Source organism: Paramisgurnus dabryanus, chromosome 4 (assembly GCF_030506205.2).
Source record: "Paramisgurnus dabryanus chromosome 4, PD_genome_1.1, whole genome shotgun sequence".
Classification (NCBI taxonomy): domain Eukaryota; kingdom Metazoa; phylum Chordata; class Actinopteri; order Cypriniformes; family Cobitidae; genus Paramisgurnus; species Paramisgurnus dabryanus.
This window is the reverse complement of record NC_133340.1, coordinates 21,556,803-21,574,551: the sequence shown is the minus strand read 5'-3', so window position 1 is coordinate 21,574,551 and position 17,749 is coordinate 21,556,803. Positions and strand designations below refer to the sequence as shown.

General features: G+C 38.9%; 2 protein-coding genes across 3 annotated transcripts in view; one reads left to right on the top strand and one right to left on the bottom strand.

The window, feature by feature from the left end:
• Positions 1 to 930: 930 nt before the first annotated feature.
• LOC135760372 (myosin heavy chain, fast skeletal muscle-like) lies at positions 931 to 13,378 on the bottom strand. Its single transcript, XM_065274337.2, has 41 exons — positions 13,207 to 13,378; positions 11,119 to 11,166; positions 10,466 to 10,677; positions 10,218 to 10,361; positions 9,993 to 10,149; positions 9,752 to 9,779; positions 9,508 to 9,619; positions 9,328 to 9,420; positions 9,169 to 9,232; positions 8,981 to 9,079; positions 8,794 to 8,897; positions 8,530 to 8,668; positions 8,318 to 8,436; positions 8,074 to 8,223; positions 7,815 to 7,985; positions 7,435 to 7,741; positions 7,265 to 7,338; positions 7,093 to 7,180; positions 6,902 to 7,019; positions 6,684 to 6,807; positions 6,447 to 6,583; positions 6,108 to 6,363; positions 5,782 to 6,024; positions 5,523 to 5,699; positions 5,291 to 5,436; positions 5,128 to 5,218; positions 4,650 to 5,039; positions 4,449 to 4,575; positions 4,258 to 4,376; positions 3,969 to 4,165; positions 3,707 to 3,890; positions 3,462 to 3,627; positions 3,256 to 3,380; positions 2,857 to 3,165; positions 2,561 to 2,764; positions 2,345 to 2,470; positions 2,038 to 2,208; positions 1,695 to 1,799; positions 1,516 to 1,611; positions 1,271 to 1,402; positions 931 to 1,040 (listed from the first exon to the last, which is right to left on the bottom strand). The coding sequence occupies exons 3-41, from the start codon at positions 10,664 to 10,666 to the stop codon at positions 1,017 to 1,019; spliced, it is 5,817 nt and encodes a 1,938-aa protein (XP_065130409.1). The 5' UTR covers positions 10,667 to 10,677; positions 11,119 to 11,166; positions 13,207 to 13,378; the 3' UTR covers positions 931 to 1,016.
• Positions 13,379 to 13,880: 502 nt separating this feature from the next.
• LOC135760373 (putative adhesion G protein-coupled receptor E4P) overlaps positions 13,881 to 17,749 on the top strand; it is a 76,037-nt gene continuing 72,168 nt past the window's right edge. For both annotated transcript variants that reach the window (XM_065274340.2, XM_065274342.2), the window contains exons 1-2: positions 13,881 to 16,773; positions 17,174 to 17,240. The gene's annotated coding sequence lies outside the window, so the exon portion shown is untranslated. The remainder of the gene's footprint in view (positions 16,774 to 17,173; positions 17,241 to 17,749) is intronic.

Sequence of the window (17,749 nt, the reverse complement as noted above, 5' to 3'; positions counted from 1 at the left end):
AGCTGTTTGTTGTAACATCTGTTGTCCGGTGCCACATATTAGTGCTGGAGTTTGCCTTTTTGTTGCCACAGTTGTATGGAGATGTTGGAATAGAGGGATGAATTTTGAATATGATTGGCTGCAGAATTATGATTGACAGTTGAATACACAGGGACGATTGTGTGGGTATCTGTCTGCTGTTGGGTCTCTGTGATGTCCTTAAAGGGGTCATATTATGTGATTTTTTTTAAGATGTAAATTAAATATTTGGTGTCCCCAGAGTGCGTATATGAAGTTTTAGCTCAAATTCCCCTAGATAATTTATTATAACATGTTAAAATTGCCATTTTGTAGGCTTGAGCAAAAGTGTGTCGTTTTGGGTGTGTCCTTTAAAATGGAAATGAGCGGATGAAGTGCAAACACTGATCACAATGATGTTGGTTTGATGCAATTCAAACTCAATTGTGCTGTCAATTATTTTTTTTCTCTCTCTCTCTTTAACTCTGCACTAAATGGCAGTGCTGTGGTTGGATAGTGCAGATTAAGGGGGTGGTATTATTATCATAAGATCTCGTTATGACATCTTAAAGAGAGCTACATTTTAATGTCCTAATTTTTGCTCACACCTACAAAGTGGCAATGCTAACATTTTCATGCTATTGTCCCTTTAAAATCCTGCTTTAGTTCTATCATGGTCCGTTCTCGTTAATGTTACCCTGTGTTACCTGTGTTCTGCCATCCTGTGTGAATAAAGTCTCCAGTGTTTTGTATCCCCGTGTTGATTGTCATCTTTATGTAGTGTAAACGTGACAGTATCATTGTGCTTATTATTTCTGGGAAATGTTTAAGAGAATTGGTGAGATAAAGACATTCATATTTTTCATGTGAACCTGGTGTTTTTTGGTTTGTTTTTGACTTTACAATTGTTTTACAATAACTACAATAACACAATTGTATAACACAACAACTTTTTATTAGTTACAAGTAATTCATATTTTATGATTAATTTCTGTTGTGATTCTTCAAAGCTTCAGGTTTTACTCCTCTCCCATTTCTTTTCCCTTAAAAAAAGACAAAATGCATACATTTACTAAATGATTCTTTATACAGAGCTACACAATCTTACACCATTAGTAAATTTATCCTATTGTGCATTTTACTAAATTAATAAAGGAATTTATTTCCACTTTCAATTTAATTGTGTAGCCTCAAACTTTATGCATGTATGTGTTTATTCTGCATTTTTTTTTGAGGTAGCAGTTTGGTTACAGTACCAGCAGGTGGCGCTCACCTTCCCAATATCACGGCTCTTGGCTCTCAGCTTGTTGACCTGGGACTCTGCAATATCAGCGCGTTCTTGAGCCTCCTCCATCTCGTGCTGCACCTTCCTGTATCTGGACAGGTGAGTGTTGGCCTGCTCCTCCTGTAAATTGAGATGTATATTGTTAGTTAATTTGGATCTTCTCTTTTGATTCATGAACTTTTAAGATAACCCTGCAAGATCTCGCAATGTTTAAACACAAAACCACCACTCACAGCTTCCTCAGCTTGACGCTTGTAGGCCTTGACTTTCAGCTGCAGCTTGTCCACAAGATCCTGCAGTCGGGTCACATTCTTCTTATCTTCTTCAGTCTGTAGAGGCGAAAGAGGTTAAATTACTATCCAGCATTGTAGATTGACTCATCTGTTGTTACTGCTGTATAGATAATAAGTACCTGGTAGGTCAGTTCCTTCACTCTCCTCTCGTATTTGCGCACTCCTTTAACAGCTTCAGCACTACGTCTCTGTTCAGCCTCGACTTCAGACTCCAGCTCACGCACCTTCAGTAAAGAAGCATGATACAGTAAGTTTTGCTCCATTTTTTTGACACAAGTGCTGATATATTGTGCAACATCACTAGAAGTTCTCACTCTTTTTGTCACTTCACTTGTCTGTAGTCACTGTGGGTAACTCTCTGGTTATTTTTGTCACTTCTTAATGTTATAGTATGGCTTATGATCTCTGCCATGGTCAGGACTTGTGAGAATCAATTCTTCTGAGCACCTGAACGTAACCTACCCTGGCCTCCAGTTTCTGGAGCTGTTTCTTTCCCCCTTTCATGGCCAGACTCTCAGCCTCATCCAGACGGTGTTGCAGGTCTTTGACCGTAATCTCCATGTTCTTCTTCATCCTCTCTAGGTGAGAACTGGTGTCTTGCTCCTTCTTCAGCTCCTCAGCCATCATGGCAGCCTGGGATGAGAGCCAAATATCATTAACTAATATTTAGGACAAAGACACATCAAAGCATTATGTTGGAAATGATTATGGTGCATGTGCTTCTTTAGAAGAAGATCTACATTAAAAGTAGACTGTAGCAAACACTCACATCAGTGATGGCCTTCTTGGCTTTCTCCTCTGCATTTCTGGCCTCCTGGACCGCATCCTCCACCTCACCTTGAACCTGGACCAGATCAGTCTCAAGCTTCTTCTTGGTGTTAATAAGACTTGTATTCTGTGAGACATCAACAGCTTTAGTCAGAAATCTCACTCTTACTTTCAAACAGACATTCTCAATTTTAGTGTTATTGTACAACTATTGTACCTGAGAGTGCAGAAGTCCCACACGCTCACTGGCGTCCACAAGCTCCTGCTCGGCCACTTTGCGGCCTCTCTCAGCTTGCTCCAGTGCAACTCTCAGCTCCTCAATCTCTGCTTGCATCAGGTTATTCCTGCGCTCCACCATGGCAACCTGCTCCTTCATATCTTCCTGTCCTCTGATGGCTTCATCAAGGTGCAGTTGGGCATCCTGTGGCAGGTTTAGGGTGTCAATATTCATGCTTTGATTCCAATTCAGACAAATAAACATTTTGTGAAGACATTTTACTGACAGAACTGTACCTTGAGCTGGCCTTGGACGTTCCTGAGCTGTTTCTGGGCCTCAGCAGCCTGGCGGTTTGCATGGCTCAGCTGAATCTCCATCTCATTGAGATCTCCCTCCATCTTCTTCTTGACCCTCAGGGCATCGTTTCTGCTCCTGACCTCAGAGTCCAAAGTGCTTTGCATGGAATCTATCACTCGTTGGCTGTTTCTCTTGATCTGCTCAATCTCCTCATCTTTCTCAGCAATCTTTCTGTCAATCTCACTTTTGATCTGGGTCAGCTCCAGCTGAATACGAACAATCTTGGTTTCTTCATGTTCCAGAGTGCCCTGATAAACAGTAGTGAAGTTTTATTAACATACTAGAAGAGTGAGATGGGGTAAGTAATATATTCTTGCATGGTTTTAATGTGTATTTACCTCGGCTTCTTCCAGTGCAGTCTGGATCTCTGATTTCTCAGCCTCCACTGTTTTCTTGGCTTTCTCTAACTCATGAATGCTCTTTCCGGTCTCTCCAAGCTGCTCAGTAAGGTCAGAAATCTCCTCTAAAGGTGCAAAATACAGTTATAAAAGTTATAGTTTCATTGTTTCTCTTTTAATGATGTGTAAATAAAAGTGCCATTTACGTTGCAAATTCTTGTTCTCCCTCTTCAGAGTCTCCAGGTGATCAAGAGTTTCTTCATAAGAGTTCTTCATCTTGAAGAGCTCAGTGCTGAGGGAACGAGCTTCTTTCTGAGCACCTTCCAGCTCAGCCTGACCTTCCTCATACTTCTGTTTCCACTCAGCCAGGACCTGACAATAATAGAAACGTAATCACTAAAGTTCATGCATTTCATGAAGTTTAGATTTTTTGATGTCATGTTTTCCATACCTTGTCAAAGTTTCTCTGCTTCTTGTCCAAGTTGGCGGCCAATGCATTTGCTCTCTCCACATCAATCATGAGGTCCTCAACTTCACCCAGCAATCTCTGCTTGGTCTTTTCCAGAGAAGCACACTTAGAGTTTACAGCCTCAATAGATTCTTCAGCATCCTGGAGACGCTGGGCCAGCTTTTTCCTGTGGAAAATTGTATGAAGTTATGTCTTGGTCTATCCGATGTGAATTAATTTACTTAAATTATGCATTTGTGCATACTTGGCTTCCTCAAGCTCCTCGGTACGTTGGATAGCATCAGTCTCGTATTTGGTTCTCCACTGAGCCACCTCACTGTTGGCCTTAGACATTGCACGCTGAAGTTCACCTTTTGCCTCTTGCTCCTCTTCATACTGCTCTCTGAGCAGATCACAATCATGGCGGGCAGACTGGACAGCATGGGCCAGGGCGTTCTTGGCCTAAAATCGTACATGTTTAATTTGCAATTGAAGTCTCTGTCTCCTTGGTTTTCTTCAAAGGGAAATACATTTCACTATGTGTTGTGATTTACCTTCAGTTCCTCCTCAATGTGTCTCTTGAGTTCTTCAATCTGCTGAGTGAATGCCTGTTTTCCTCTGGTCAGCTGAGAAACAAGAGCTTCTTTCTCTTCCAGCTGGCGAGCCAGTTCACCTGTTAATCCGCTTTGTGTTATTAAATGTATTGAACGTTTTATTTAGAAAAAAAATTTTGTTGTGCACTAACCATTCTCAGTTGCAAGTCTTGCTTTTTGGCCACTCGTGTCATTGAGCTGGCGAACATTTTCATCATTCTTGCACTTGATTTCACTCAGTTGGTCTTCAAGAGTGCGGCACATCTTTTCTAAGTTAGCCTAACCAAATACAATGTTTTACACATGTTGTCTCATTGTACATTTTCAATTAATGATTCTCTAGTTGTGATTACCTTTGATTTGGCCACAGCCTCCATGTTGCTTGATAAGTCATCAATCTCCATCTTGTACTCACTCTTCTCCTTCTCCAGCTTTTGCTTGACACGTTGGAGGTTGTCGATCTGTTCTCCGAGCTCGGCCACGCTGTCTGCCTGCTTCTTTCGGAGAGCGGCCGCTGTAGCCTCATGTTGCAAGGTGGACTCTTCCAGATCACGACGCAACTTCTGAAATTCTGCTTCACGTTTCTTGTTCATCTCAATCTGTGCAGAAGTGGCACCACCAGCTTCCTCCAGCCTCTCGCTGATCTCTTCAAGTTCCCTGGAGAGATCAGCTCTCTGCTTCTCCACTTTAGCACGAGCAGCTCGCTCTGCCTCAATTTCCTCTTCCAGCTCCTCAATACGGGCCTGATTTTAAAATGTCTACTTAGCTTATCATACTGATAATGTGAATTTCCCAGTTATGTTCTTAAGATTAACATATGAAAGACATTACCTGAAGTTCTTTGATCTTTTTCTGAAGCTGTGCTCCCAAAGATTGTTCATCTTCAATCTTGCTGAGCAGTTGACTTATCTCAAAGTCCTTCCTGTTTTAACAAAATTAAGGTTTTGTAAAATGTGTATTGTTTAAATTTACAAATGTTCAATCTTCAACTCACTTTTTGATCTTTTCATCTGATTGTTGTTTGTCATTCTCCAGGTCCATTATTGATTCCTGGGCCAGTTTCAGATCACCCTCAAGCTTTCTCTTGGCTCTCTCTAGGTCCATACGAAGTTTCTTCTCTTGCTCCAGTGAACCCTCAAGCTGTTCCCAAAAGCCAGTACATTAGAATCTCCTACAATCAGATCAATTTCTTTCATTGATTTATGGTCTTAATCTCTTAATCTTACATCATCCACTTGCTGCTCAAGTTTTGTCTTGGCTTTAGTCAGAGTGTTGACTTTGTCTTCCTCTGCCTGAAGGTCATCAAGGGTTTGTTGGTGTGCCTCTTGGAGGGCTTTCTTCTCTTTGGTCAGCTTGGCAATGGTCTCATCCTGAGAGGCCATCTCCTCAGTCAGGTTTTTCACCTAAATGCAAACATTATTCAGTGGTTTTCTTCTCAATTATAAACACATGAGCCGTGTTAAGAAGATGTGATTAAATGAGAACCTTATTTTCTGTTGCATGTTTCTCTTTTTCAACTTTGGCCAAGGTGAGCTCCAGGTCATCAATATCTTTCTTTAGTTCAGAGCACTCATCTTCCAGTTTCCTCTTCTTAGCAGTCAGTTCAGCATTGATCTCCTCCTCATCCTCCAGTCTCTCGTTTGTCTCTTTGAGTTTAGCCTCAAGCTGGATTTTGCTTTTGATAAGACCTTCACATCTCTCCTCAGCATCACTTAGATTGTCAGCTTCCTATTCATGGGAATAAGGAAAAGGTAAATTTTCTTGAACCTATTGACATCTATAAATATGGGCATAAGCACTGCAGCACTCACAGATGCTACTTGCAGTTGAAGATCGTTTTTCTCTTGCAGTAGGGACACCATTTTCTCCTCAAGTTCCTTCTTTTTCGCTAGTGCTTTGGTTAGATCCTCCTTCATTTTCTCGTAGTTCTCCTTCATTGCTGCCATTTCTTTCTCTGTCTCAGCACTCTTCAGAAGAGGTTTGATCTTGAAGTAAAGCTTCATCCATGGCCAGTGTTTCACATTCATGAATGCGCGGATGTTGTATTGGATGGCAAAAATCGATTCTCTGTGTGAAATATTATCAGTTAACATTACTCTTTGAAACCAATTCATTTCTTTTTACTAGTCAGTTTTGTAAGTGCATTGTACCTCCTCTCCATCATCTTGACAAACTCCTTTCTCATTAAGAATCCACGGCACAAAGCCTGAGTCATGGTTACCAGCGTTGCTAGTTTATCATCTCTCATCTCTTCAAGAGTACCCAGCAAACCAGCTTTGAAGAACACCTGCAATCCCACCACAGGATTTAGTTTAACTGGTAGCAAACCTGTTGTCTCTGTCCACTTACAATGACTTCAAGATTTCAAATAAACTTCTATCACATACTTTGGTGTGTCCAAACTTATACTGAGTGTGGTCGACGTCAATAGAGCCCAAGAGTTTCTCTGAAGCTTTCTTGTTGTCAATGAACTGTCCCTCAGGGATGACACTAGCATTCAATACTTTGTATCTAAAAATCAAATGTTTTGAAACATAAGTGATAGATCTTGACTGTATTTGTAGTTATATTAATGTGTTACACTGTGATTACTTAAACACAATACCTCTGCTTGAAATCACCATAGAGGATTCTGCTGGGAAAACCCTTTCTGCAGATTCTAATACCCTCCAGCACACCATTACACCTCAGCTGATGGATAACCAGATGGTTCTCCATCAGACCTAAAACAGAGATGACCATGAGTTCCCAAAGTAACTTAAACAATCATTGCACATTTGACTCAAGAGTCTTTACCTGGAGTCTTGGACTCATTGGGAATCAGGCAGCGCACAAAGTGAGGGTGAGTGCTTCTCAGGTTTGTCATCAGCTTGCCCAAGTTCTCCTGTAGAATCAATATTGTTGTGTGTTGACTTGGACAGTAATCTAACTTAAAATACAACATTTACCTGCTGTTGAGAAAACTTACCCTAAACAATGCAGACACAGTCTGGAATGAACCACCCTTCTTCTTGCCTCCTTTTTTTCCACCACCACCTTCAGCTGTTTTTTGTGAAGGCAATACAATTTCATGAATATTTAATTTTATAATTAATGTCACCAATATTGTGTTGTCATCACTTGTTCTGTCATGCTTACCTTCAGCGCCTGCATGAGCGGCATACAGGTGGGACAGCAGCTTGACGGATGACTTCTGATAGAGTTGCACAACAGAGTCATTCAGTGGATCCTTATTCTTGTCCAACCAGCCAGTAATGTTATAGTCAACAGTGCCGGCGTAGTGCACCAGAGAGAAGTGAGCTTCTGCCTTGCCTTTGACAGGTTTGGGCTTCTGAAAAGCTCCGCTTTTGCCGAGATGCTGATCGTACAGCTTGTTTTTGAAGCTCACGTCTGTGGCTTTGGGGAACATGCACTCCTCTTCAAGGATGGAGAAGATGCCCATTGGCTAGTGGAGAAATACTCAAGCTTAAGCACAAGTACATAAAATAAACATTGTTTTGTCAAGTCTTTATTTTTACCTTCTCAATAAGCTCAATGCAGGCAGCTAAATCCATTCCAAAGTCAATGAACTCCCATTCAATGCCTTCTTTCTTGTACTCCTCTTGCTCCAGCACAAACATGTGATGATTGAAAAACTGTTGCAGTTTCTCGTTGGTGAAGTTGATGCAGAGCTGTTCCAAGCTGTTGTACTAACATTTCAACACAAACAAATTCTCACTCTTATATCTTTACATTTATGTTTTTAATCTTAGAAACTTATTAGCAACCCATGCTTACATCAAATATCTCAAATCCAGCGATGTCCAAAACACCAATGAAGAACTGTCTGGCCTGCTTTGTGTCCAACATCTCATTGATACGGACGACCATCCACAAGAACATTTTCTCATAGACTGACTTGCTGAGAGCGCTGACTGAGTTATTCACCTGTGAGAGAGTGTACAGAGGTCATGAATTTGATCTTAGATGATTTAAAATTTTTGTCTGATTAGTAGACATTGATTGTGTTACTCATCATCACCTGTGGTACAGTTTGGCCTTTGGTCACAAACTCATTTCCGACCTTCACTCTGGGGTAACACAGAGCTTTCAGCATGTCTGCAGAGTTCAGGCCCATGAGGTAGCCGATTTTATCAGCCACTAAATGGGGAGAGTATTCCAGATAATGGTCAGAAAATTAATGTTTGTACGGTGATACGAGTATCATCTCTCTTCAGATAGTTCATCTCTCACCCTCAGTGCCATCAGGTTCAGCCTGCTCCTCTCTCTGCTTCTGCTTGAACTTCATGCTGCCATGATGCATCACAGCACCTGTCAGCTTGTAGATGCTCATTTTCTCCTCAGCAGTAAAGCCCAGAATGTCAATAGCAGTCTATTTTTTTTTTTTGGAGACAACAGATAAGAGCCAAGTGATGTGTTTTTATACTACATCATCTCATGCAGTAGCATTATTTTTACTCATGCAAATTTATAATAATGTTGTCTTCTACCACGTACATCTGTGGCAATGAACTCTTCCACATCATCAATACTCTTGACAGTGATTTCTCCCTGGCTGATCATTGGATAGTCATAAGGGTTGGTGGTGATGAGCAGCGCCTCTGTAAGCCATTTATGTGCACTATATTAGCATTGCTCTTAGACATTGTCTTTTATAAATTACATGCTAATGTAGATTCCTCACCGATCAGTTCTGGTTTGTGTCCAGTCATGAGCTGGTAGAAGATGTGGTAGCTTCTCTCAGCAGACAGCTGGAATGTTACTCTTGACTTTTCCAGCAGATCTTTACAGGAGAACATTGGCTTCAGATGATTAATATTCATGCTTGTTTAACGATAAAATACGTTTATGTTTTAAAACGATGCTACTTACAAGTTTCAATATCAGCTGACGCCAGTTTCCCAGTGGACCCAAAGTGAATCCTGATGAATTTACCCTAAAAATAAATTATTAAGGACATCTTTGAAGGTCTGCCATCTTAGTGTAAGGTATAACACCAATGATAATGCATTTCATCAGACTTTAACTTACAAAACGAGACGAGTTGTCGTTCCTTATAGTCTTGGCATTACCATAAGCCTCCAGCAGGGGGTTGGCTGCGATGATTTGATCCTCCAGCGAACCCTGTGGCATATACAAGTAATTTTATCATGTAGAACAGTTGTGTCACTAAACTGGTATTTTTTTTTACAGTATTGTGTGTTTGCTAACCTGCATTTTTCCCGGGACATGTTCTGCCTTCTTCGGTCCAGCCACAGCGATTGTCGCAAAGTACTGGATGACACGTTTGGTGTTGACGGTCTTTCCTGCACCGGATTCTCCGCTGTAGTGTAAAAACGGAAATGTAAGACACTTTACATTCGAACTACAATAGTATAAAGTTCATACAAAGTACATTAGAAATATTTGTTGTCACGAATTATAAAGGAATCTTAGAAAAGATTTCTAAACTTACGTAATTAGGATAGACTGGTTCTCACGATCTAAGAAAACATGTTAAAAGTTGTTAAGTAACAGAGCATGTTATTACATTACGATGAGATCTTACGCGTTACAACAGGTTATATTTAGAATTAATGTACACTGAGAAATCGCACATATGACTAGAACGTAAAAAAATGGTTCGTTTTAGTTTTGTGTTCATTTGAAAAACACGTTTAGTTATTTGTTTAAAAACTTTTTAAAGAGTGTCTGACCGGTGAGCATGAACTGGTAGGCGTTATCAGAGATGGAGAAGATGTGGGGTGGGGCTTCAACTCTTTTCTTGCCCCTGTAACCGGACACAACAACTGCATCGTACACCGGCAGCCATTTGTATGGATTCACAGTGACGCAGAACAAACCAGAGTAGGTCTGAAACAGAGACGTGTGTTCAACATCAACCTCATCGCAGGTATTAAAAGTGATGTGGTTAGACTTACATAAATCATCCATGCTGCGTAACGCTCTTTGAGATTATACAGCACAGTAGCCTCATTGAGGTGGGTCATCATGGCCATGTCCTCAATTTTGTCAAACTTGGGTGGATTCATGGGAAAGATTTGATCGTCTTTGACGGTGACGGTCTGACAATAAACAACTGCATTTATCAGGATCAGTTAAGCATGACTCAAGATATTAATAACAGTAAATAGTTTCTCAACATCACAGTTTATAGTTTTGAACGTACCTTCCCACTATGAGTTTTTACCGTAGCTTTGCCACCCTCTTTGCTAACAAGAGTACCCTTCAGGTACATCTCTTCTACATCAGATACATAGAAGGCTGTTTTGGCATCAAATGGAGCATTCTGAGCCTCGATTCTCTCTCTCTCTGGCTTGCGGAGGAAAATGGCCGCCGGGCCAAAACACTCCATCTCACCGTCTCCCATGATGACTTGTGCTAAAGGATAAGAGAAATATAAAATCAGTATGGTCTTAATGAATCTGTTCTTTGAATTTCAATAAAACTTACATTCAGAAACACACATTCACATTCTTTACCATGACCGTTTTTCACATTTTAAAATTAACACAAATAACATTAAATAACACAAATTAAATGTGTAGGAAGTGAGCAAAACATATCAGACAGGTCAAGGATCCTCTAAGTAGCCATGTTTATCTTGCATTACAAAGATTTGTACTGTATGAAGGCTCAAATGATAATTTCAAGGATTTGTAGCGCACAGTAGGGATGTTTACAGGAGCGTTCAGTCAGTTGTGTTCAGATGTTTGATTTCTAAATCACATTAAATCAGTGCCAGGGTTTCTACTTAGTCTGAACTCTACATGCATGTTTATTCATTAAATCACACAAACAACAAACAAACTTTTGTTGTACCTTTTTCAAAGCCTCAGTTCAGAGAAATGATGACCAGGGTCTGATTCCCTGAACAAATAGAAGATAGCTGTAAAAATTTCTGTTATAATTACCCTTTACTGTATTATATACATTCACATCTTTTTTAGTATAGTATAGGACAGTGCAGTATTGTCTAGCGCATATATATAGTATAGCATAGTGCGGTATAGTATAGTGCAGTGGTCACCAATCCTGGTCCTAGAGGGCCGGTGTCTCTGCAAAGTTTAGCTCCAACCGTAATCAAACACACCTGAAGCACCTTAATTTGCTGCTTCAGATGTGTTTGATTAGGGTTGGAGCTAAACCCTGCAGAGACACCGGCCCTCCAGGACCAGTATTGGTGACCACTGGTATAGCGTATATATACAGTATAGAATAGTGCAGTACAGTGCGGTATATAATAGCGCATTATATACATATACAGTATAGTATAATGTTGTTTAGTATAGTATAGTACGATGTAGTGTTATACAGTACAGTACACTATAGTATAGTACAATACAGTGCAGTATAGTATGTTGTAAGTAAAGGGCATACACAGTGAAACTCCCAGTAAATTAACACTGCTGGGAGTTTATATGGTCCCACTCTACAAAGTGTTAAAGTTAATGAGATAATAAAGTTATGATTAAAACATTAATGGTGAACACCTGCTGGTCATTCCGTGTCAAATCAACTAAATTTTGAAAAAGTGTCCCTGTCTCTAATTTTTTATTTTGATGAAAAAGAAAGTTAAAATATTAAATGCAATAGATGAAATCCACAGAGTAAAATGAACACTGCTGGCTGTATATATGACTCCATCTTACAGAGTTTAAAAAAGTAACACTAAAGCAGAGTTAAAGGCTGCAATCTTTCACTTTTACCTCTCTATCATCATCTCTGTTTGAAACCTAAAATTACAACTTGCTTGTAGAGTTACATGGATGATGTTTAACTTCAATACAACAGCTGTAAATCTGGTTAATAAAGTGAGTCACCATTGTGCTGATTAGTGTTTCCTTTAGTTGGTTACTTGGGTCTTAAATAAAGAGTCTTTATTGTTCATTATGTTAATAAAATGGATCTGTTAGAGCAAAGGAAGATGATATAGATGAAGTCTTAAACTGTTGATACACTAGTTGTTAAGTATTCTGATTCAATGATCTCAAACTCAATGAGATTTGTATCAGGAGTCATGAAGTCTCTCTTAAGCAAAAAAGCCCTAAAGCATTAAAGCTATGGCGAAGTTAAGCTTTAAACCCAATTGTATAGGAAAAAGGTTTATTACTCAAAGCTTTTCAAACCAGAGCTCAATAAGAACCTCTACTGGTGAAAGCACTGTATCACACATTATGTTCCACAGCCAACTGATTCATTTATTTATTCATCTATCCTTAATTTGTCAACGCATTAATTCTTGCTTCTAAAATTAATACATTGTTTGGTTGTGAAACATTCTGTAATAAAGCTCTTTCACCAGCAGAGGTCCTCATCAAGCTCTGATTTGAAAAGCTGCTTGTAATTAATCTTTTTCTTTACAATTGGGTTGAAAGCTTCACTGTTTCAAGAAAGCTTCACTTCGCCGTCACTAGTCAAGGGACAAATGCCTAACTAAAGGAAACACTAATCACCATAATGGTGACTTCAAATTAATCTAAAACACAAACTTGAGATTTATTGTGATAATTCTTGTGGTAAATATCCATTTGACTTTTGATTACATCACGTCAGAAAGAAGATAAGTCTACTAAATCATCCATGTAACTCTGGAAGCAAGTTGTAATTTTAGGTTTCAAACAGAGATGATAGATATGCAAAAGTGAAAGATAGCAGCTTTTGACCTTGCTTCTGTGTAACTTTTTAAAACTCTGTAAGATGGAGTCATATATACACCCAGCAGTGTTCATTTAACTCTGGGGATTATATCTATTGCATTTAAAATTTTAACCTTCTTCATCATGTATAGTGTAGTAACCTATACGGCCATTCAGTATTATAATGTAATACAGTACAGTATATGACAAAGAATACTGCAATTAAATGAATAATACATGTAACAGTTAAAGGTATAGTAAATTATCTTACCGTGGATGGTTCTGTATGAGGTCTTGTTGAAGTGGGAAACTTTTTTCTTTTATAGAGATAATCCTGTGTACTCAGCAGAATCCACCGGCTCTATTTGGTCATGTGAATTCACTGTAAAGGGTGGCGACACTTGCCATTTCCCATTTATAGATCTGTATTTGTTATGGACATCATTTATTTCCATCTTCATGATTCAATTCTTATGTCATAATTATTGTAAATATTAAATAACGCTTATAAACATTCACAAGCATTGTATAGGCTAATGCTTAATGGATCGGTTTGTTCAATCAAGAATTTAATATTTGTTTAAATCTATGACAACTATTTGAATCAACTTATGCATTAAGGGTTTTTTTAAATGTAATACTGTTGGTGTAATTAGTTAAGGTTAGTTAAGGTCAAGGTCAAGATTCTGAGAAGATTTACCTAATCACTCAGCATATATGCATTCAGTTTTAATGCGTTTTACTTAATTTTAGATATACAGGTATGTCAGTGTCTATTCACACATTTTAAAGATTATTTTAAACATTATTTTATCCTGAATTAAGCCGTTGTGTTTTTTTCTAGTCACAGTCTAACATGAACTCTATCATACTCAGGGGTGGAAATGGGGGGGGGGGGGGGGCATGGAGGACGAAGTTAAGGGAGTGAATTTCGAGGAAGATCTGAGTTCCACCTCAAACTGGTTAGAATTTTTGTAATGAGTTCCACCTCAAACTGGTTAGAATTTTTGTAATGGTGGAATTGAAAAGGAATTATATTTAAACAACTTAAAAGCATTTAAATTATTATTATGCGTATTTTTATTGCAACTATTAATTTATAATGCATCATCAAGCTTGTCACATAAAACTTCACAGTCATAGTGGCGCTGTATGGCTGATATATCAATTTCATTTTCAGATTTTATGTAAATATCCAAATTTTCACACTCTACAAGTTTTCTTTAACCTGATGAAACATTTTATGTTATACGTGACTTGTGTCACATGAAAATACTCAAGAAAACATAGGAGCAAGGAATATAAAACATTGTAATATTATATTAGTTATTTTAAACCCATCTAAGAAGTCAGCTAATATTACGTCCTTCAAACTACTTGAGTCCCCCAAGTGAATTTCTGCCATTTCCAGGCCTCCTCGCAATATACACTGTTATAAAACACAAGAGCACACAAACAACTGATGTATTCAAACATGTATTGTTCACTGTAAAATGACAGCAAATATGAGTAAATGTTTCAGAAATGAGCACGTGAATGCAATGAAATATATGAGTATTAATAGGCACCTCTGTTTTATATTCAGCTCTTTCTTGTTGTTCCAACTCTCTTATTTGGATGTCTATGGTGTCAGATTCTTAATCGGTCAAATAGTTTCCTGATGATAAAATCTTGAATGTGATCTTCCAGGAAATGTTCTGAGACGGTTCAAGTCAGAAGACAACATATCACTTAACAGTTGTTACTTTAACCAAATTCATGTATTTGTAAATAAATATGTTACTTGATATAGTGGATAATAAGCTAAACAGAAAGGCTTTATCACATGATGTCATAATCATTCGAGCGCGCGCGCGCGTGTTTGTGTGTGTGTTTGCGCGTGTTTTTGATGTTGAGCCGTGCAGCTGTGACAGAGATCTCCAGTGTCATAAGCATCTTTCACACATGCCAAGAATGGAAAGGCGTGTTTTTTATGAACTTTGATCTTTCTTCACATGGAGCCCAAATCCACAAATAGAAGCTCTAAACTTTATTGGATGAAGGGCATTTCCTTATTCATTTCTTTGCCGTTGAGCTCAATTTCTATATATATTTATCAGTAATGTGACGTATGCTTTCACGTTAACTTATAATTTAATACATTCATCATCAATGTGATTTATTTTATAATTTACAAAATGCAACTTTTTAAGATTAAACACTTTATCCAAAATAATCCATTCTGCTACTGTTCATTAATGTTGACTGAATTTTAACACATCTTTTTCCTTACAGCTACTGTTGTTGATTTTATTATGTTTTTGTTTAAATATAGATGTGTCTTTTTTTTATTGCGTACAGTAGCCTTGCCCATTGCCGGGTGAAGTTCCGCAACAAATGTACCATTTAGGTAAGTATATATAAAATTAAACAGAATTGTTTTAAAAATAGGTTGGTGCATATAGTTTAAACAATATAAAGTAAGCGAATAAAATCTATTAATTTAGCTTCGCAATGTAAAACCAAGTAAAGTCGAAAATATGGGCGCCGCATGACGTCATTTTCGTTAAGGTCCGCGGCCGTCCGCGCGCACCGTCCGCGTGCTGCCCGCGCGGACAGTCCGCGTACGACAGCGCATGCGCGTGAAAATGTTGAGACAGGACACTACACTTTAAACAAATACACAAAGGCAATCAACAGCATTTGCACACACACCATCGTCTTTTCTTCATTTATTTGACCTCTTCCAAGAACAGAAAGCTGTGGAGCATTTTTGTCACCACAATGTTTGTTTCTGTTTTTGTTTTCTTGTTGTTTGTTCTAAACTTTGTTTGCAGTGGTGGATCCACTACTTTTCTTAATTTCTCCTATTTTTAATGTACATGTACTGTAAATGTTGCAAAGGGGGCGTGTACCCTTTTATACACCCTCACCCTTCCTTATGAAAATTTACCATGGTTTTACTACAGTTAAAACAAAAAACAAAAACATTACTGTAGTTAAACCATGTTAACCACAAAATAACAGAACCATAGTTAAACCGGTTAGTGTTTTGCTGATAGTAATCAATACATGGTTACTACACTTTTACCACAATAAAACCATGGTTAATTTTCACAAGGGAAGTATGTTTTAAATTGTTTTCAATGGAAGCTCGGCGTTTTTCAAATAAGCAGCTATCGTTTCTTTCGAGCTGTAAACGGCGCTCAGCGATTTTTCCGCGCTCGGCGCAGAGCGCAGATTCAACTTTGTGTAAAACTGCTGCGTTCCAAGCAGGTTTTTGAGCACGTGAATTACGACTTAAAAACCACGACTTAGGACTCTGAACTGGGAGTATGCGTTCCAGGCAGCCTGTAACCCGTGTTTTTACAACCTTCTACCTGTGAAAGTGCACTGGAACGGCAGTCAAACCCGTGACTTCCCACCCGTGAACTCGTACTAGATCGATGTACTCCCAGTTCAGAGTCGTGAGTCGTGGTTTTGAAGTCGTGATTTACGGGTTACAGGTTGCCTGGAACGCAGCAAAAGCTCCGCTCGTCAAAGTCAGTTCTCAAACGGCTGTCCAATCACAGTGGAAGAGGGGCGGGACATTGCCATAGCAACCAACTGGCTCACAGCTGAATCACAGCTACCAAAGCGCTCAGCTGAAAAAAAAACAGCTGGCATTTGGCGTCCTCCAGGCGTGTTCATTAAAAGTTTTGGTGTGCACACCCCAGACATCACGGACTGATGGGCGCGCCTGCAGGGTGGTTCAAGTATCTCGAGAAGTGAGACTGTGAGCCGGAAGTTGACACCGAACCAAATGCTGCCGAATAAAATGAAAGTAGAACTTAGTAGAAACCAGAGGAAAGATTCAGAGGTGAGACTCAAACCTGTGTGTTTATATCAGTTTAATGTCGCGTGTTTCAGCTGCTTTTAGCGTAAACATCAGAACAACACTGATATATAACATTATAAACACGGTAGACAACAATTTATCATCCCAGCGATATTTTCTGAAGTAATCACTGACTCAATATAAAGCTCATATTAAACACTTACTGTGACCGTTGTACAGATGTGAATTACAGTGGTTCGTGTTGAAGTATATTTGAATTACGTTATATTTACTGATATTAACAATTACCCAGAACTGTGCTGTATGATACTATATGATAACCATTTAGTACTAAATTATATTTGCAGATTGTGGTGATTGACACGTAATTTACATCAGTTGTGTTTATTAATGTGATGTCATTGATTTGTGTGTGTTTTAGGGTTTACCAGAAGCTTCGATCTGGAGTTTGAATATCGATGCTGATAAATGGACCTCTGAATTCTCAGGTAAGAGAGATTCAATGTTATTTTCACCAATCACCTTTATTTTCACATTTGTGACATTTCACATGAAGCTTTGACTTGCATGTCAGGGCCGGCGCACCGGCAATATCCCGCCCCTCAGATCCCCATTAAAGGAACACACTGACATTTTGGGAATTTAGCTTATTCACTGTATCCCCCAGAGTTAGATAACAGAATACACACCTTTTTCATCTCCGTGCGTGCCGTAACTCTGTCTGACGCACCCACCGCTAGCCTAGCTTAGCACAAAGACTGGAAGTAAATGGCTCCAGCTAGCATACTGCTCCCAATAAGTGACTATGGAAAGCAAACACGAAGGCTATGAACATTACATAATTTGTATATTGCATTAACTAATTTCACCGTGGACATTCAAAAATGGATTTAAAAGAAAGAAACAAACTACAGCAACTGCCACTATCTTGTTGTATTTAGTAAGATTGTTCAGAGCACTATACGTTGCTCATTATAGCTGCAGTTTTTGTGGTTGT